Source organism: Parasteatoda tepidariorum, chromosome 1 (assembly GCF_982258835.1).
Source record: "Parasteatoda tepidariorum strain Cologne lab strain chromosome 1, Ptep-v5.0, whole genome shotgun sequence".
Lineage (NCBI taxonomy): Eukaryota > Metazoa > Arthropoda > Arachnida > Araneae > Theridiidae > Parasteatoda > Parasteatoda tepidariorum.
In genome coordinates this window covers 27,157,748-27,179,949 of record NC_141755.1, presented here as the reverse complement: position 1 = coordinate 27,179,949, position 22,202 = coordinate 27,157,748, and the positions used below count along the sequence as shown (strand labels likewise).

At 29.7% G+C, this 22,202-nt stretch overlaps 1 protein-coding gene across 1 annotated transcript in view; it reads left to right on the top strand.

The window, feature by feature from the left end:
• Nucleotides 1-2,295: 2,295 nt before the first annotated feature.
• Nucleotides 2,296-22,202, top strand: part of LOC107450276 (uncharacterized) — a 62,638-nt gene continuing 42,731 nt past the window's right edge. The window contains exons 1-4 of the mRNA XM_087160506.1: nucleotides 2,296-2,517; nucleotides 5,739-5,793; nucleotides 15,452-15,540; nucleotides 19,897-20,225. Coding sequence (XP_087016632.1) covers nucleotides 2,448-2,517; nucleotides 5,739-5,793; nucleotides 15,452-15,540; nucleotides 19,897-20,225 — 543 coding nt within the window. The 5' untranslated portion in view covers nucleotides 2,296-2,447. The remainder of the gene's footprint in view (nucleotides 2,518-5,738; nucleotides 5,794-15,451; nucleotides 15,541-19,896; nucleotides 20,226-22,202) is intronic.

Genomic DNA, 22,202 nt, shown 5'->3' with positions numbered 1-22,202 from the left:
TTCGTTTTTTCTTCTTTTTAGTTTGTATTTGTTAACTTATTTCGAAAATTGGTAGAAATTTCGATTGGTGATAAAAAGTGATAAGTTTTTTAAAAAGGGAATAAAAATTGAATAATTTTCTCTTTTATAAATCCACTTAAAAACATAGTTTTTGAAATTAATAGCTTTTTTATTATACATTTTTCTTTTTAGTTTGTAACTGCCAATTTATGTCGAAAATGCTTAGAAACTAGATTAGCGATAAAAGAGTTTCACTTTTTAAAAAAGTGATACAAATTGAATTATTTTCTCCTTTATAGTCCACTTAAAAATGTTGTTTTAAAAATCTTCGTTTCGTTTTTGTTTTTTTCTTCTTTTTAGTTTTTATTTGTTAACTTATGTCGAAAATTGGTAAAAATTTCGATTGGTGATAAAAAGTGATAAGTTTTTTAAAAAGGGAATAAAAATTGAATTATTTTCTCCACTTAAAAATGTAGTTTTTAAAATTTAAAATATTTTTTTTTCGTACTTTTTTTTCTTTTTAGTTTATATCTACCAATTTCTGACGAAAATTGTTAAAATTCGATTAGCGATAAAAGGGGATCAATTTTTTAAAATGAGATACAAATTGAATTATTTTCTCCTTTATAATCCACTTAAAAAGCGTAGTTTTTAAAATTTTCATTTTCCGATTTTTTTTCCCTTTTTAATTTGTATTTGTTAGTTTGTGTGGAAAATTCGATGATGATAAAAAAGATGATAAATTTTGCTTTCAACATTTTGGGAACAATTGTAACTTGTACTGTGATCAAGTACAGGCCTACATTTAAGCACTCTATCTGGTCAGTAAATGATCATATTTTTAATTAATTATAAATTCAAATTGGATATCTGGAAACTATTGTCTGCAGGCACAGAGCTCCAGTTAGGCTTTGAGATTTCTAGCTAGACAGGAAGTGGTAGAGATTTTAACTGACTATGAATTCTATTTGGTGATTCAAATTCTTTCTTGTAGAAGTCAAGAAAAGATTGAAACTTCGAGTGACATCCAGTGCAGAGCTCCAGTTTAAATTTAACAGTTCTAGAAAGTTAAGTGGTTAGAGTGACGATACATATCTTTTGGAGATAATATCGCGATAAATTTTACTTGTAAGCGGTGAGCGCTAAAATCGCATTGTCATCAGGCACAGAGCGTCAGTTGAAAGAGTGCTCTAACTAAATGGAAATCAGCCGAACTTTCGATTGCAAGATTCCCACCACACACACGAAAGCGACTTTATGAAACGTAATAAAAAAGAAGTATTTGTTTGACAAAAGTATTTAAAACCAGATTTATAAAGTTCTTCAGATATCGGTGAGTATTTTGTGGGGGCTAGGCTACTGATCTTGGCTTACAAATCAACCGATAATATCAACCGTCATCTATCAAAAGGTACCTGTAGATAGAATCGAGTTAACAAGTCTTATATTCTAGTGAATTGAAATTAAATGATTGTAGTAGTCGCTACCCACTACCATTATTCAATACAATACTCCAACACCAGAATTTCATCTGTGATAGAATTCGTTGAATGGATGCCATTAGTTGATTCATTGCTGCTTTGCGAAAGGCCGGGAGAGCTGTATTAAGACCATCGGACTTTGAGTGCTGGTCGTGAAAGCTGTATTAAGATCACTGTTGTGCTTGTAGCTACTCCTCTGTTGCTATTAGCAGTCGAGTTGTGTACACGCCCCCGTTGTGTGCGATCGAGACTGAGTAGCAACAGCGTGAGGAGGACAATATCGCAGTCACAAATAGTAAATTAACTGTACTTTGTAAATCATCTATCGAAGTAGGTGTTTTTAAATCGAAGTGGGTGTTTCAGTCGTGGTAGGGGTGTTAAGATCATGTTTGGGTCACCGATGTGGGGGTGGGCTACCGACACTATCAATCGTGATTTATCGAAAGGTACCTCCAGATAGAATCGAGTTAACTTGTCTTATATACTAGTGAATTTTAATTGAATAATTGTAGTGGTAGCTAAGCTGCAAATCCTTGTTTATAATAATAAATCATAATCACTTCTCTGGTATATAAAATTAAAATTAGTTTCTAAATACTCATTTGGAGCAAGTTCAAGGTCAATATCTGGTATTTTAGGGATGATAGAAAGCGAGGCCGACACTAGAAAAATGACCAGGGCTTGTTTCGTAACAACTCGTTAAGCTCCAGTTGGTTCGGTTAGCGCGAAAATGAAATTGTCTGATTGCTTATAATTCATGAAATTCCGTTACGCACGAAATATCCGCTACCAGGGTAACATCTTCCAACTAAACACAAGACAACGCCCGATCGCTTGAAACAATAAAGAACGAATTAGTGACTGAAAAACGGCGCAACATTTCGTAGCGCCTTTTTCCACCCACCCTGTTTATGTGCACGCTTCCACCATTCATTAAAAAGTGAAACTTGGACTATTCATGTAAACATGAAAACATTTTTAAATAATCTGTTGACTGCGTCTCTGGTACTTCTTGTTACAGTTGCTTGTGCAAAAGGTGAGTTGACTTTGTCCAAAACTTATTACAAAAAAGGCTCATGAATTTGAACAAATATTTTTTTTTAAAAAAAGGTTAATTTTTTTTTTTATAAAGACGGCAATCTTAAAGGTAGAATTAAAAAGATGATATTAACTTCTATAATCTTGTAATGTTACATGTCCGGACAAACTTTGAGAACTACGTCTTAAAAATGTAGGGACCGTTTAAGTACAAAAACCATCAAACATTTAAGGATTTATTGATTTAATCATTTTATTATTCATAAATTTCATCAAATATTTTTTGAAATTAAAAGTCGAATTTCTAAAAAGACGCTATTAATTTGTGTGATTTTGGAATATATTAAGGCTCGACAAACTTAAACATTGAAAACTGTTGTTAAAAATGCAGGTATCTCATGATTATAAACACAAAATACCACCAAAACATTTTATTTTAAGATTTATGAGTTTTGCTAAAACTTAAATGTATTTCATAATTTATAAATTATGTTAATTACGTTTTTGGATAAAATTTTAAATTTCATTCGGACAATATTAATTTGTGTGTTATTTAGTGTAGTTTGGCCTGACAAACTTTGAAAACTGCGGTTAAAAAACACAGGTACCTCATGATTATAAACACAAAATACTATCAAAACATTTCATTTTAAGATTCATGAATTTTGTTGAAACTTAAATGTATCTTATAATTCATAAATTATATTAATTAACTTTTAAAAAGCGATTAATTTTTTATTAGAATGATAATAATTTGTGTCGAGCCTTATTTTGTTAAAATCTAAATATATTTTATAATTTATAAATTGTATTCACTATTTTTTGGAAAAAAATGTTAATTTTTAATAAGGACGACATTAATTTGTGTAATTTTGAAACGTACTATGACTCGTCAAATTTGATTGCAATTATTAAAAGTTAAAGTACTGCACGAGGATAAGCGCTAAATATTCTTAGAACATTTTATTTCAAAAGACAATGAATAGAGGACAACAACATAATGTAATTTCAATACATAAAAAAATGACTGATTTCAACACATATTTAGTTATTTTATATTTCTTATCTTATGAAATATGAATCTTGCTTCAGAATTTTGCGTTAGTTTTTACGAGTGTATTAACCAGTAATTTAATTTCAAAACAGAAAACAATTTCCAATTTTGTAGATACTCATATTTTAGATACACATACTTAATAAAATAACTTTAGAGTACACCATTGATTATACTTGTCAATAACAAGTAAAATGTATAACAACGCAGAAGATATTTGCGAATATTCTTAATCATAAGAATAAGGAAACAAATGATTTCTTTTATTAAGTACAAAGCTTATTTTTAGAATTTACAAAGGAGATTATTAAGCAAAATTTAAAAAGAAATTACCAAAATTTTAAAATTGCTTTTAGTTACTTAAACTTAATGAAATGAGAATATGTTATTTTAATTAACTTTTTTCTCCATATATCGCTTGCACTCATACAGTAAAACTTATAAAAAATAATTTTAAGATTAAAAATATTTTTTTTTTGGGGGGGGGGAGTCAACATAGCTATTAAAATTACGAAGCATTCACTCTTTTTTAAAGAACACCCGTGTTTTCTTTAAAAAAATCTTTGAAATAGTTTTGCAAACGATTTTTTATTAATTTAAACATTTCTTTAGAATGAAATAAATACAAAATAAAAATTCGAATGAAGAAATAAAGCGATAATAACTTTAAGTCTCATTGATTTTGATATTAAGCTTTTGTATCTGTAAAGTTTTGTCGCAATATAATTTGTTTATTGCTTATTTAAAAACTATTTAAAAAAAATTTTGAATGTAAGTTCAATTTTCCTAATATAAATAGATACAAAAAAATTGTTTGATTATACTTTCAAAAAATCGAAAAATTATGATATGAGTTGAGTATTTATGATCAATGTTATCTGGTGTCGTTGCAGATAAATGATAGTCTTGAAAACGTGGCTAGGTAGTTGGCAAAGGTTGGGGATGAGACACTATGTTAAATGTGTATATTAATATTCTGTTTCCTAATCCATGAGAAAATAAGCTAAGGAGAGACGATAAGAGACAAATATCTAAGTTTTTATTCTTAGTTTCTAAACTGATATATATATATTCCAAAATAAAAATTACAATTAATCTTTGTTTCTGTTTTGTCTATTTGCTTATAGATAAAATATCTTAAAATTGAATAATTAAAAATTAAATTTAAAATGAAATCTAATTTTTATCCAAGCCAATGAAGCTAATATTAGTGACCTTCACTGTAAAAAAAATTTAGTGCATCTGAACACCAAATATGGTGGCAATTACTTTACACCGAAGTGACGTTCAACTAAATGTTCTACTACACCAAAACCCAAGTTCCTGGTGTTGTGAAACAACTAGAATGTTCCTTTACACTACTTGGTACTCTGCACCAACCACTTGTTATTTAGTAAAACTAAAATTTTTAATTATAGTAAAATGTGATACATACATGAATCAGTAAAATTATTTTTACGAGAACAATATAAAACCACACTAAGTTATTTGGATTGCATGCGTTCACTAATTCTAAAAATAAAATGAGTTTGTAAATGAATATGAGTTTGTAAATGATACGCAAAACAGATAGAATATTAAGACGAATTCGAACTAGGCCTAACAGAGCAGAAGTGGATTGAAATTATACATTATAAAATTATTTCCTGCAGTTTACATAGAATTGAAAATTAAAATATAAATATTCATAGTACACAACTAAAAACCTACATACTTTCCGCAGATTAAAAGCTATATTGAACAAAAGACTTAAAAACTCATTATCGATTGCAAACAATTATAGATGAAATCAAAACGAGCCAAACTCAGAGTTTTCGGAAGTGAGAATATTTAACTTATGGTTTAAAGGCAAGCGATTTTGGAGTAAGCTTTTTATATTTTCAGTGTTAAGAGCTTTCATAACACCCATTAAATTGTAAATAAAAACTAGATTTGGTGTTACTTAAAGAAGAAGTGTAAATTCGCATAACTTTTGAGGTTGTTCAACATCATATTCTGAGAGATATTACATCACAAATTTAACACCATATCAATAAGATATACTATTGTTTTTTTAAATGGTTTCAATATTGTACTCTAATTTCTTTTCGAATTATCGAAAGAAAATTAGAAATTTAATAAAAATGCTTACTACATTATTTTAAAATCTGTTTTTATGTATACAGGTGTCCAAATATGTGAACAAGTGTTAGAAAATTGTGAAGGAAACGGTTGCGTCAAGTAAGTTTTTCTCCAATAATTAGTTTTAGCATAATAATATAATGTATAAGGACTATTTAAAACTTAATAAGGAAACATATAAATTAAAAGCTGTTTAACTGAGTTTTATTGGGTTTGGCTCCAGAGGGCTCGTTACTGTCTTATTAGAGCATTTTCGTTACTATAATTTAGCTTACTTTTATTATTTCAGTTATTACCTGAGCAAAATAAAAAAGATTTTGCCTTAAATAACACTTGTTTTAATGATAATTTTGAGTGCCAATTTAATGATTTGAAAATGTAACCTCAATCATGCTAATTAATTGGTGCTATTTTTTGATTAAGTTGCACAAAACAAACTTTCTCTGAATAAACGTAGCTTTTGATGGATTTGGATTTTTAACCATCAAAATCAAAGCAGGATCAATGTGTCAAAGGGTCCTGGAGCTGGTCGGTAACGTGGTGCCTTATTAATCAATGAAATTTTAATATTTTACCAAAATTAAGTAAAAATTAAGTTAATAATAATAATTAATAGTTAACTTTAAGTAAGATACGAAATGTAATTAAGTCCAATATTTTATTAAATAAATTGAAAATTTGCTTAAGTCTTGGCAATTCATGCGTACACAACATGCATTAAGTAATTAAAATAACAGGTCTCGTACGCACCTGGAAAAATTAATAGAGTCGTAGTAATATTAAGAAGAAAAAAAGCATTTTGTTATGTTTTTCCCAACCAGACTATTTTAATAATTTTTCAGTAAATATATTTAGATCGAAATTAGAAGATATAATTTTATAATTTGAAAAACGATATCTAATTCTAAGAAAATTTTAGTTTCTTTAGAGCAAAATGGATACCCACTTTATCTTTCTCTCTCTCTGTATATATATATATATATATATATATATATATATATATATATATATATATATATATATATATATATATATATATGTTTGCAACATATAATTTTTTCATACCTTGAAAATAATTTTTTATGATGTCGAATTTTTCAAAAATTAAATTGAATGCTTTAATTTCAAATTTTGATGTGTTTCATTAAAAAATTTCATTCACTTAAATATATTGTAATAACTACAATACTATAATGTCTTAAAATATTCCAAAATTAATGCACTACTTATTAAAAGAAAAAATTAATTTGTATAATTTATATTAAGTTTCTTACCTAAAATATTAAGACACGGCCATTTTTAATGATAAGAGTTATTTCTAAAAATACATTAGCTTCATTATATCTAGTAAAATAATGCGCTATTTTCGGTATTTTTTTTTAAAAAAAACTTTCTTTTCCTTAACTGCTTTGGCTTTCGTTTTTCAGTCTTAGATGAAATTAATTCTGTTCATACAATAAACAGCAATAGAAATAAGTCTTTTACCCTCGTCATAACCAACAAAATGAAAATGAAGCGCTTCCCGAGGCCCGTGTACTCCGAGAATATACGTACTAATACGATACGTAATATGAGAGTACCGAATGGAGGTCACGTCCCTGTGATCTTTGGCCGCTGGAGTCAGAAAGGTCGTTTAATAAATGGTACCGTGGTCCGCAATATCCGATTTAGATATAAGCAGAAAAAAATATTCTGAAAGAAAATAAAACTACAGTATCATAAAACCCCTGAGCCATCCATTAAAAATCTGATCATTGCAAATGCTAATTACTTTAATTCGAGCACGTGCCAGTGTGGTCGTTTCTACTCAAATTAGAATTTATCGAGAGTTGCTGTAATAATAATTGCTTTTTCCTTCATTTCATCTTTTATTTCTTTATGTTTAACTAAAGTTTATTAAAGTATGAAATGTTCAGGTTTTTATGATAAAATACTATTTCAGAGATGCCATTTGAAAGTTTTTGGCAGGGCCCTTTAAGAATCCTAGACCTGGGGATGCAGTCCCAACTGTTCCTCTACACTAATCTGGCACTGATAAAAATATAGGCTGTTACAACAAAACTGGAAAATATGGTTCCAATAGCTTTGACTGGAGAACAGTCGAAAGTTTTAGCCCTCATTTTCAAGTATATTTAGCCATATCTTTGAAACTTTTAAAGTGAATAGAAAAACTTTTGCTGACAATTATAAATTTAGTTTGACCAACGATAATTCCATGTAAAAAAATAGTTTTTAATAGTTTTTTTAAATTATTTTATTCAATTAGGGTCGAAAAGATTTTGAATTGTACTGTACAAATTTTTACACCAATTTAATCTATTTAATTTTAAATGACAAAATTTGAGAGAAATCAGTTGAATAGTTTCTAATAAAATTTTTTTAAAGCAATGCAATTTTTTTTAAAAAATCAAATATATTTTTAAAATTCTATTTCTTTATTACTTGATCATTTTGATCCAAATTTTATGTTTCGTCAATTTTGTAAAATTACTTAGTTTGAAATGATATAAAAATTTGTATACCTTACAATTCAAAAGTTATTTTATCCTCATTCGAAAAAATAATAGAAATAATAATAAACTATTAAAACTTTTTTTCATGTAACCATCATTGGGTAAACTAAATTTATAATTGTAGGAAAAATTTGTTCCATTGGTTATGTCGACATACGTAAAAAGTGCAACATTAAAAAATCCAAACTTTTGAACGCTCACCTGCCTAAACTATCAAGAACAAATTTTCCATATTTTGATAGTCAAGTATTTTTCCTTTTTTCATATTTTGATGAGTTTCTCCCTTCCCCCTATTCTGATAAACAAAAATCTAAATTCGTCGGCAAAAAGGTATCTTTATTCAGTCATTAATTAACATATTTGAGGTTGCCCTTTTCAACCATTACCTAGTTTATTAAAATCCGATCACGAGAGCAAAAGTTATTCATAATCATAATATTATTTTTATTTTGAGCTCTGAACTGTGCGCAAAATATAAAACGAAACATCAAATTATAAAAATTGGGTTATCATACACAGAAATTAAACTTTAATTGTTCAAAGGATTGATCTTAAATGTGTTAATTGATTTGTGCAGACAATATTTTTAGTTTGGAAATCATACACTTCAATAGTGCACATTTTTCGAATACCTTTTATTATCAAGAAAATATGTGGTCTTAATAATTTAGTTAACAGTAAAGAGTATACGGAACCCTTCATGTTAATTTCACTATACAAATTTTTACATTATTTGAAACTATGAAATTCTTAATGTCAAAATCGGAAACTTCAATGGAAAGGGTCGAAAAATTCCTGAGAAATTAAAATATAAAATTATGACTATTTAGAAATTATATTACTAAGAAACTATTTGATCGATTTTGTTCAAATCTCATATTTTGGCTATTTAAATTGCATAGTTAAAAATAAAAGAAAATATATAGACTTGGATGGGCTTGGGGGAAGAATGGAAATCTTGAAAAATTCTTTAATGCCTTGGTCAAATTTCCTCTATGAGATATCACAGATTGGCAACTTTGATGAACACACTTCCATTAATCAGTTGCATTATCACACTGGGAATACTTTAGTAGAAATTTACATAAGAAGGTTTTTAAAGAGCAAAAGTAATTTTAAAACTTTCTCTTTACTCTTTTATTAACATAATTTATTTTCAGATAATAGAAATTTTCTCTTAAACATAACATGTTAATTTATGTGTTTTTTTGAAAACCTTTTTTGATTGTAACTTCTGTTTTGTATAGTTTCAAGAGCCTACTGCTCAACTTCTCATTTTGAGGCGTACATAGTTAACTGTTAACCCAGTTTAAAGCAGAAACTTAAATATTTTGCCTCATCTAGGCCACATCTTTGCTCTGAATATAAACAAAAACCGTTTCTGGAGTGTGCGAAAAGGTTTCTGGAGTGTGCGAAAGGTTCCCTGAAACATACGCAAAACAGAGCTCATTGCGTAAATAGAACTGGTTGAACCTCTTTCTTGGCTTCGGAGATCACCTAAATATGAAGCCATTATGAGGCAAATATTCACACTGAAAACGAAATAGTTAAAGGGCTCAACCCAATTCTAGTTGTCTATTAACCGGCATTAGGCTTTGTGGGGCTGCTGTAGACACATAGAGGTAGAGATCCACACATGCCTCATTCAACTTTCAATGGAAGAAAACACACAAATTGATCACAAATTTGATGTTATTTATTTTCTAACTTAGAATGACATTGTAGAATAATATACCTTTATAATGAGTGGTTTCAAGAACAAGCAAAAAAACTAGCACGAAACCTTAATATTAATACATTTTTTAAGACATGTTTCAAAGCTGATGTTTTATCAAGTTCGTTAAAAGAATTTAATTAAATAGGGATGTATTGAAATAAAAAAAGCAAGGTTTTTACTATGTATTTTTTGTCATACATTAAACTATTACAGAATATCAGCAAACAGTCCCGTCTTCGGTTTTATGAGTTTTTTACATTGCTCCAATGAAAAAAAAATATCGCAGTAATGCACTCCGTATGTTGTCCATTTGGACCATTTCGTTATCAAGTTAAGACCATGGTTATTAAAATTGATAAAATTTAAAATTAATTCTGTCTGTTCAAATAAATTAAATCAAATAATCGCTTTCGAATGTATTGACTTGTATTCAAAATGTCAAATCTTAGTACAGTGAAATGCTGTATTATATATTGGTATTTTAATTAAACTATGTCGATACTTACTCTCCAATAAGTATTAGATTGAGATTAATTTTATTTTTGGCTTCAGATACACCTCTCTGAATTGCAGTTAACGACCCTATTCTACCATTTAGTTATCGAGTTTGTCTCCATTAGCCTCAGAGCTTCTTCACTCTAGCCTTGCGTAGTGGGACTAATGTGGACAAAAACAACCCTTTTTTTTCTTCAAAAAAATAAATAATAATATGGTAAAACTGAATAACTTTTTTATTCCAGATGAAAGCCAAAATAGAAGTGAACATCCTGATTATTGTAAAGAAATATTTCACGAGTTAAAAATATATTAAATATGAGTTTTTGACAAATTTGTAGGAATTGCCCACACTAGCACCCTGTCCCTATCTTAAAGCTTAAATTTTTTAAAATCATTATTAAATTAAACAATAAAAAATAATAAATAATTAGGGAAAAATATTTCTACACAGCCTTTTTTTGAATGAACGAGTTTCATAGCTGCGTTAAAAATTTTTTCTTTGTCTTAAATAGCTCAATTATGGCTACCCTTTATATTTTGAAAGATAAAGGGTAGGATATATATTATTTTCATATTAGGGTATTCGTCAAGGAAGAGGTATGTTTATTCACAGAAAGTACGTTTTTAGGTCTTATATTTTTATTTAAAATATATCGACTGGGCAAATTAATTAGCATTTTGACCCTCGAACCATAAATATTGCATTTTAGTGCGTAAAATCCAATAATTAAATTAAAAGTTATGAAAGGGATTTTTTTATATTTTGCACACTGTATGCCTAATAGGTGTTTTATGTAAGCTTTTAATGGTCATCATAATAAAAATTTTGTCTGAAAATTAGCAAATAGAAGACTTTTTATGATTGATGATGTAAGATACATCTCAAGAGGATGAAAGATATTTGACATTCCATTTTATATTTCTAAAATCATATGTATAGACATTCTCTTGTTATTATTTTATGAAAAAAGGTTCCTATTTGTAATGAAAAAGCGTTGCATTATTATTTTCAAAGCGCAAATATTTAAATTTTACTAAGCGTACAACTTTTCAAATAAAAATATTTGAACTTGAAGTTCTTAAAAATAAAACTAAAAATTGTAAATGTTAAGCCTAGCTGTAATTTTTGTGTAACTTTAAAATTGTGTAAGGGTTAAAATTGTGTAAGTGTTACATGATTACGTAATAATTAGATTATAGTAATCATGTTGAAAAGATGTTAGCCTCTGGCCCTTACTCAATCTTAAAGTCTGATCCTACATCTTCTCATTCTACTGAAATTAAGGAAAAATGAGAAGTTCTTGTATGCTTTCGAACTACACTAAAAGTTTCTTTCTATTTCCAGTTGAGCTTGTTTTTCTGCTCTTCCTTAAGTTTACAAGTCTCAATACTCCCTGATACTCCCTGTTATAAACTTTCTCGCTTTTTAGCTCGTATCATCTCACCTCTAATTTCTAACAACATTCACACTGTTAAAAATTTCCATGAATTTGGTTACCAACTCGCGCATCTTTCCCCCTCTAACAAACCTATACTTTCTTTTGATGTTTCGGTTTTACCAATATCTCCTTTTCTAGTGCTATTGATTGTTTAAAACTACGGTTGCAGGAATTTCACTACTCTTACATTGAAATTGAAAATATTATTTACCATGTGAATTCCTGTATTTATTTATTATATATATATATATATATATATATATATATATATATATATATATATATATATATATATATATATATATATATATATATATATATATATATATATATATATATATATATATATATATATAAGTTCAAAATGAAGAATAAAACAAAGAAAAACGTTACTTATTGTTTTTCTTAACTTTCTTAGTGTTTTCTTGTATTTATTTATTTATTATATATATATATATATATATATATATAAATATATATATATATATATATATATATATATATATATATATATATATATATATATATATATATATATATGCACAAGTATATATATATATAATGCACAAGTATATATATATATATATATATATATATAATGCACAAGTGCTGCTACCGATAGAAAAATTAAATGGCTATGCCTTCAGGATAGAAAAATATCATCAGATGTCATTAGATGTGAAATGAATGCAGCTGGTATTGCAGTAAATTCAAAAACAATAAGAAGGTTATCAGGATTTGGACTACAAGCTAGAATTCCAAGGAAAAAACCATATTTAAATCAAAAGCAACTCGAAAAACAAGTTAAGTCGGCAAAAGAACACATTAAATGGTCAGAAAATCAATGGAAGCAAGTAATCTGGAGTGATGAAAGTAAAATATCGCTCTTTGGAAGTGATGGTAGAAAATACGTGAGACGTAGAGTATGTGAAGCGCTTCATCCTGATTGCATTGAAGCAACTACTAAAAATCCAACAAATGTCATGATTTGGGCATGTATATCTGCAGATGGTGTGGGCCGAATTCAAGTGATTGATGGCATCCTGAATGCCAAAAAATACATCGAAACTGCCCTGAAACCAAAATTGATACTTTCCATTAGGGATCTTTTCTCCAACAACACACCATTTATTTTTCAGCAGGATTCAGCTCCATGCCACAAAGCAAAAGTATGCAAAGCATGCTTTCAAAATAAAGGCATAGATATATTACCATGGCCAGGAAACAGCCCTGATCTCAATCCAATTGAAAATTTGTGGCGAAGTTTGAAAATTCTTGTAACAAAAAAACGTCCATCCAATAAAAGATAACTAAGTGAAGCTATAATTGATTCTTGGCACCATGTGATTACGAAAGATGAACTCCAAACACTCGTTCACTCGATGAAAAGACGCTGTGAAGCTGTCTTAAAAAATTAGGGTTATCCTACTAAGTATTGATTGTGTAAGTGTCACTTTAAAAAAATGCAAATCTAAGATAGATTTTACTATTAATTGCATAACTTTTTTTGTAATACAGATATTGTAATACTGTATTTATTATTAAATTCTACATTAAATTACCTTCAATTTGATATATAAACGCTTGTATTTAAGTTAAAATTAATATATTCTACAAGCACACAAAGTAGAAAAACATGAAACTTTCAAAAAGTGTCCACACTTTTGGCCACCACTGTATATATATATATATATATATATATATATATATATAATATAATATACAGTCAGCGATGATGTCATTGTCATCCCACTGACTGCATCACTGTTACTGCATCATCTACGTTTACAAAGTCATGTAATTCCATATCATCAAGCTTTATGAGTCCGGTCAATCTGTTCCAATCATTTTCGGTGTAGTTTTTAGCAGAATTAACGATATTGATTGTTTGACTACTTTTATGATCTTTAATGAATCCAGACTTCTTGAAGCCATTCATTACCGTAAAGGAAAACACATCATTTCATGCCTTGTCAGCCATTCTTAAAATTTTGTATTTTTTTAATTTTAGGAAAAAAATCTACACTATTTATGGAAAAAAAATTTAAGTTGTCGAAGGATTAGGAAAAAAAAATCGTGAGATCAAGTTTTTTTAAACATTGAGTGTATAGGAAATTTGAAGGGAATTTTTTTTCCTTCGAGATATCGAAAAATTCGTGAAATCGAGGTTCGAGTTAGCGAGGTTCGACTGTATACATAGAATATTTGTGTTGCTTAAGTTTAACAATAAGAGAAGTTCCCATTTGTAATAATTTATGTTACTTACTGCGTCTTTATTCAAATAAAAAGTGATTGAACTCCCTCTTTCTTATTGCTTGAACATAATTATTTGCTCACAGATTGGTTTTCTTGCTTATCCTATCATAAAATATGTAAAACAAAGTTAAAAAGAAAAATAATATCATTCAATAATCAAAATTTTACGAACCACATGAAATAAACAAAGAGCAACTAATGCGAATTTAAATATTTTAAAGTTTCTAAGTTTTAAAGTTTTTTCTTAGCAAAGCAAAATGCAACGTACAGTTCCAACGTGCAGAAACGTATTCAAAACAGGTGGCGTTTACGGTTTTTTGATATAGAGAGATATCAAAAATCTACCATATTTTTATTTTCTATATTCAGTAAATTATACTCATTGTTTCGGAGTTATTTTTGTACTTAATAATTGCAATTGTTGTGAATAAATACTCATTCGTGTATTAATATTTTTCTTTTTAAATACCGTACTTCTCAGTAAAAAATCGTTAATTTAATTTTATATAACACCTGTACCTATACTAGTTCTTAAAGCCTTCGCTCCTATGTATGCGACTGACATTTTAAATACTTTTCTTTTACGAGTATGCCATCTTTCGTGTACTCAAGAGTAAGTAATAATGCTTCCAGGACAATCTAGCAATTAATACATATAAATAAATGAGGAAAAGGGCAGTATTAACATTTTCCACTAATTAGTGCTGTAATTCTGTGCTGCACATGCTCGAAAGGCTTACAGAAACAGGAAGAATAATTTAAGTTTGGAAATCATGTTCATAAGATGCATTTCGAAATAAGACAGGTACAGAAAAATCGAGTTTTTGATGCGGAAATAAGGAATGAAAATTAATCGGAAGTTTTTGTAATTAAATGATTGTAAAAATATAAATTTTCTATAAATTCAAATTAGTAAATATTAGGAAACAAAATTTTTTTCATCCAAATGATAGGAAACAGGGAAAATAAATATACTGTTTTTTAAATTAGCAAAACAATTAAACACATTATTACACAATTTTATTTAACACATTATTAACATATTATTAAACACAATTTTATTTACTTTTCACATTATTACCTTATAATTTTTTTATGATCTTAATACATTAAAAATTACCTCACTCGTTTAAAAAAATGACATAAACGAACACAATTTAAACTAAATCGACTTCCCAAAATACATTTCGTATTATGTAGATATATTTCTTTTTCGCAAATCAGTTCGTAAAGTGTATTTTCAGTCTGTAATTTGTCACGATAGGCATCATTTAACCAACCTCCATCTCTTTTAATGAAAAGGTTTACATTGTTTTTATTCATTTTTTTTCCAGATCGATTACATGCTACCATGGGGATTGCAACGAAGCGGGACGATGCGAGTGTGACCTTTGTTGGCGTGGGGACAATTGCAATGAATATGGTAAGCAATTAGGAATATTGTTTTATGGCTAATAAAAGATTTAACTCTGATTGGATGCTGCATGAAAGGCATTAAAAAAGATTTTATTGTTTGGCCTGCTAATTTTATTTATGCAGATGTTAGTTTTCTTTCTGATTTTCGGAAAGTTTCGCAGGTAATATTATTTTGAAGAGAAAATCAGAAAGTATAATAATGAGTAAAATTATTACTTAATTGTTATTATTATTATTTATTACAAAAAACTTTCAGGGGGTGTATCATATTTTAATCAAATATATATGTTACCGGCTAAGTTTGAAGTCCGGCATTCTATAGAATGCCTAGGCATTGTATATAATGCCTAAAACTAGCCGACAATGTATGAAACGATTTATATTTCACACATTTTCTAGGCATTCTATAGAATGCCAAATGGGAAACCGGCAAAGTATAAAATACTCTCCGATTCATTTCGTAATGTAATGAAATGTAATTCGAAATGTCATTCAAGCCTGCCATGTTGCAACAAGTAGGTTAATTTCTTATTTTTCTTGTGAAAATTTTGTTTTCCTTAATAAGAAAGGCATATAAATTATCATTATCATTTTTCATCTTTCACTTTTCTTTACGCATTTTGAATAAAAAATTTTTAATGGCACTCTCATTATTTTTTCAGAATAACATTTTTATATTTGAGAAATGCACATCATTTACATAAGAACCTCATCAGGAAGTTTTTATCATGCTTTGCCTAAATAGCATTTGTCATTCTATAGAAAGCCTAGGTATTATATACAATGCCTAGGGAAAGTATGTAATATTTCTCATATTTCATGCCTTGCCTAAAAACATCTGGCATTATATAGAATGCCTAGGCATTCTATAGGATGCCGGAATTTCATATTTTGCCGGTAACATATACACCGAAGAGCCATTACATTATGATCACCCTCCTATAACAATGGGCTCGCCCAGGTTTTCATGGTTTCTTGCCCAGGAACAATGGTTTCTTGCCCAGGAACAATGGTTTCTTGCCCAGGAACAATGGTTTCTCGCCAGAAATGTTTTCATGGGGCACACTAGGACCCATAATCCTCATAGAACAACCCTGACGTCTATAAGCTACTTGAACATAGTTCGGGACCAGGTTCACCCATTCATGGCAACAAGTTTTCCTGCGGGGGATGGTGTTTACCAACAGGATAATGCACCATGTCATAAGAGTCAAATCGTCGAGGAACATTCCAGTGACTTTCAAAGTCATGTCTTGGCTCCCAAATTCACCTGACCTTATTCCAATAGAGCATTTGTGGTCCTACTTGGAAAACCAAATTCGTGCTGCCACGCTACCCCCTCGCAATGTGAGGGAATTGCAGGACCAGTTGGTGAGCGCTTGGTACCAGATACCTCAGACTACCTATCAGCACCTTGTGGAATCAATGCCACTGCGGGTGCTAGCAGTTTTGAGGGCTAAAGGTGGTCCTACATGTTATTAGCAGAGTGGTCATAACGTAATGGCTCTTCCGTGTATATTGACAAGATTCACTAATGATAATTTTAATATGTTGACAAGTAATAGTGGATGCGTAGCAACAGTACTTATTAAACTTAATAAACTTTTATAAATGTTTTAGTTAAATCTATTTATAATATGAACTAATGGACATGAAATGATCTCCAAAACAATGCTCGTACGAAACACAATTTTAGGAATATTAAAGTTTAATTTATTACTTTATACTAGACAGGTTCAGACCTTCCTCTCTGTTGTAAGCCAACCTCTAATCTACGTTGCAATTTTCAACTAGTTTCTTTGCTTCCCAAAATGAAAATAAAATAGATGTAACTAGACTAGACTAACAAGGTTTAAGTTTAATCCGATCCAAGTCTAATAGGCTGCTAGACTTACAAGCAAACTTTATTTGTTCTGTTGCCGCAATCGTCATAAAAATATTTCCCAAAACGTTAATTGGGTCGGTATAACTTAAGAAGTTGGTATAAAGTTATGCAATGGATCTTATGCTTTTGGAAACATACATTTCATCAGATTTTCCGTTTTCAGTTTATCTTTATGCAATATTAGATAAATTGAATTTTTGATTTAAAAAATAACTAATGATAAATTAATTTTTTTTAACCTATTGTTAAAAAAAGTTCATTGATCATTGAACCATAGCATCTATATATATATATATTTTTGATTTTTGTAAAGTTTGATAATGATTCTCACATCGTTAGACTATATTTTAGAGTAAGAAAGTAATTTCAAAGGATAAAGTAGTTAAAAATACACATTCAATTTGAGAAAAAGATATTGGATCAAGGAGTTTGAGCTATAAATTTGGCCAACGCCAGCAGTTTTTATACTTTTTAGACCTATATTTGTTGTAAATACGGTCTGGTAGTAGAAATTCCGCCGCACGGTATCGCGCGCTGCAGATTATGATAGCATCTGCTGATCACTTTTCACCACAAATTATCTAATTTTTACAATTATAGTTTCTGTCTAACTAAGTGGTGTGGGGCCGGGATAGCCTGGTTGGTAGGGCACTGGACCCATGTCCAAGAGGTCGGGGGTTCGATCCCCGCCGGGGGCAAACTCCCCGTGTAGTAAATGGTGACTGATGCACATTAAATCTGTCGAGTCACAAAGTCCTCCATGTTCTCATAACAAATCAATACCTCTGGGGGTACTGATCCAGGAGTTTCCTTGTCTTCTGGAGTGGTTCAAAATTACAAGGCTACGGAGTTGAACATCAGTTGTCGTAAACCCAAAAAATGGGTCGGCTGTTCAATGACGGATATCAAATAAAATAACTAAGTGGTGTAGCAGACAAATTTTAATCTATGATTCTATAAAGATAGTGCTTCATATTAACTCAATATATATTTTGCTACCATTTAATGACTTCTAATAACGTTTTAAGAGGATGCCCTAAAGCGGAAGAAAATTTTCGTCACAAATTCTCTTTCTTCTTCATTACGAATTTAAAAGAAGGAAAATACAACTTCAGACAAACCCAGAGTAACCCATTAAGTTTCAATTGCTGACAAAAAAATACTTCAAAATATTAAAATACAAACAAATTAGTAGAAGAGAACTTCACCATTGTGTAATCCTAACTTATCATCTCACAATTTAGTTTCATTTGTATATTTCAAAATTTTCTTTTCAGTATTTGAAACGTCATGGCTTACTCTAGGTTTGTCTGAATTCACCTTTTCTACACTTTAAATTTTAAATTTGTAATGAGGGAGGAAGTGAATTTGGGAGGAAAATTTTCTTCCGCTGTATGGTGTCCTCTTAAGAGTCGTAGGTTTCTATCAGAGAGGCATAGAGATCAGGATGAGGAAGACCAAAAATATCACAAGTTTTGAATAATTTATTTTAAAAATTATTTCACTCATTATAATAATTCCCATTCCATACCACAGTGGGCCAAAAGACCATGATCTTTGGCCAAAAGTCAAAAATTAAATTTTCAACTAAAATATGTGTAGGCAGCTTTAATATAGCCCAAATTAAGTATTCACAATCATTCCAAGCATTATAATTTACTTTTTGGACCGACAAGAGCACAATGAAATGAAAAACGTGTTAAAAAATTTTTTTTTTAAAGTAACTTTCAAGTTTTTATTTCAGAAATATACATAGAAATTTCACCTTACTGTTACATTTTTATCCGAGTAATTAGTCTGAAAGTATAGTACAATTTTTCAATTGGTTGGATTAGTTAATACTCTTGACAAACTTATAGTTTATATCCTATAATTTTATATTTCACAATGTTTGAATGACTTTCGAAACTTAGTTCCAAAAAGTTCCACGGGGTAATTAGTTAAACTTTTTTTTGTTGTCTTCTTTGATGTTTCTTCTTTCGAAAAAACCTGCCCCATTTTGCACGGATTGCAAAGGTGGACTAAATATACCGAAAAACAAAAATTACGTTTTTTTTCATGTTTTCGCGTTATTTTGTGATTAATTCGAGTTATTTTGTAATATTACTTCGGAAATATAATTTGCTTTTCATTTTTAATATAAAAGAACGAAAATTATTAAATTTTCATTGCTATATTTAATTATTTAAACGTACTATATTATTTTTTTTTATTTTTGCTCGCCATATTTCAGCCGCCATTTTGTTTTTTGGGGTATTTTTAGTGTATTTCAAAATTTCAACTATGAATTCAATTTACCTGCACATAAAAACCCCTAAATAAAAAATCCCCAAATTTTGAAAATTTTTTTATCGAAATACTAATTTTGACCTCGAAACCTTGAATGCTGGCCCACTGTGCATACCCTTAAAATAATAATTTGAAACTCTTAAAATTTAATTGAGAACAGAATAATAATGTTGTTAATTTTTGACATAGTGGACAATTACCTACCGGAATTCAACAAGGAAGAAGACACGGCTATAGTGAGTGATTCATGGAGTGCAGATACTGTATATACAGCACAGGCTTACGACGGAGATCTTGGTTCTACGTGTCCTCAAGATGCTCTCATATGTGACTGTGCCGAATCCAGATACTCGATCTCAGCGGGTGATCCCAATAAACTATTTTATATCAACAATTTAACTGGTGATGTCTATGTTCGAGAAGCTTCCCAGGTTTTGTCTGGTATGACCTACAATTTGACCATTACAGCCAAGAGTTCAAGGGGTCAGCTGAGTCCCTCACCAAATGCTCATTTGCGGGTAAGGCCTTTTAACCATATTATAAGCCAATGAATCTACCCTTTGAGTATACGTACTCCCTTCCATTAATAGCTCATAAAAGGATTATGAATTTATTTATAAAATCTTGCGTAACGACCGGATCTGGGGTTTAATTCAATTTGTGTTTTTTAAAGCAGTGGTTTCAAAAAGGTGTTCCATGGAACCCTTGGGTTCCATATTATAAGCCAATGAATCTACCCTTTAAGTATACGTACTGCCTTCCATTGATAGTTCATAAAAGGGTTATGAATTTATTTATAAATTCCTGCGTAACGACCGGATCTGGGGTTTAATTCAATTTGTGTTTTTTAAAGCAGTGGTTTCAAAAAGGTGTTCCATGGAACCCTTGGGTTCCATATTATAAGCCAATGAATCTACCCTTTAAGTATACGTACTGCCTTCCATTGATGGTTCATAAAAGGGTTATGAATTTATTTATAAAATCTTGCGTAACGACCCGATCTGGGGTTTAATTCAATTTGTGTTTTTTAAAGCAGTGGTTTCAAAAAGGTGTTCCATGGAACCCTTGGGTTCCATATTATAAGCCAATGAATCTACCCTTTAAGTATACGTACTGCCTTCCATTGATGGTTCATAAAAGGGTTATGAATTTATTTATAAATTCCTGCGTAACGACCGGATCTGGGGTTTAATTCAATTTGTGTTTTTTAAAGCAGTGGTTTCAAAAAGGTGTTCCATGGAACCCTTGGGTTCCATATTATAAGCCAATGAATCTACCCTTTAAGTATACGTACTGCCTTCCATTGATAGTTCATAAAAGGGTTATGAATTTATTTATAAATTCTTGCGTAACGACCGGATCTGGGGTTTAATTCAATTTTTGTTTTTTAAAGCAGTGGTTTCAAAAAGGTGTTCCATGGAACCCTAGGGTTCCGGGAACAGGTCAGGTGGGTTTCATAAGTAAAGATTTCTTTTCTTTTTTTGACAGTATTGACTTATGATAACTGTAAGATGTTTATAATTAACAAATAATTTATTCATTTAATATTTCGGTTATTTTTATGAAATTATTTAAACTAAACGCCAATGGAAAAAGACAGCAAAACTTAAAAAAAAAACAACGAGAGTATATTGAATTAATTATGAAAAGGATGCGCATTTACAAATACTTGCATCAGTATTTCTCATCAAACTTCTAAATTCACAATCAAATAACCAAATTCAAGAATCAAGAATTATTTTTATCTGATAACCATTCATCCTGTTTAAAACAATTCGTTTTGAAAAACCATAATTCAGCTTACTTTATTTAATTTCAATTTATGCATCAGTCAAAAACTTTTAGATTTGAAGCCCCTGCGGACCTGTGAATTCAAATGCTTAACATAAAACCTTATTTTAAGATTGTTATGATGAAACAAAGAAGGAATTTCATTCAGCGCATTAAATGTTTTTAAATTAATTATTAGTTTTTATTTATTGATTCATTTAATTATTTGATTTGCATATTCTTTGCTGTTATCAAACTTTTTTTTAAAGTTGGGGGTTCCATGATACGAAGCTCGATCGTTTAGGATTTCATAGCCGAAAACAATTGGGAACAGTGGATTCTAAAGATGTTTGTTTGTAGTGTATCTACCACTACAAAAATATAATTCCAATTTGCTAGTATATAAAGCATGTCAACTCGATTCTATGTTGGGATACCTTTTCATAGATGAAGGTTGACATTGTCGGCAACTACATTCCCCACATTGATGACCCGGACGTGATATGAACACGTCTACTTTGGCAGAAACACCGACTATGATTTGGACACGACTACTTCGATGGATGGTCCACATTGAACAGTTGACTTGCTACTTATGACTGCGACATTGTCCTCCTCACCCTGTTGCTTCTTAGTCTCGATCACACACAACGTACAACGTATACACTCGACTGCTAAGGGCAACACAGGAGCGACCACGTTCATGAACTTAATACAGCTCTCAC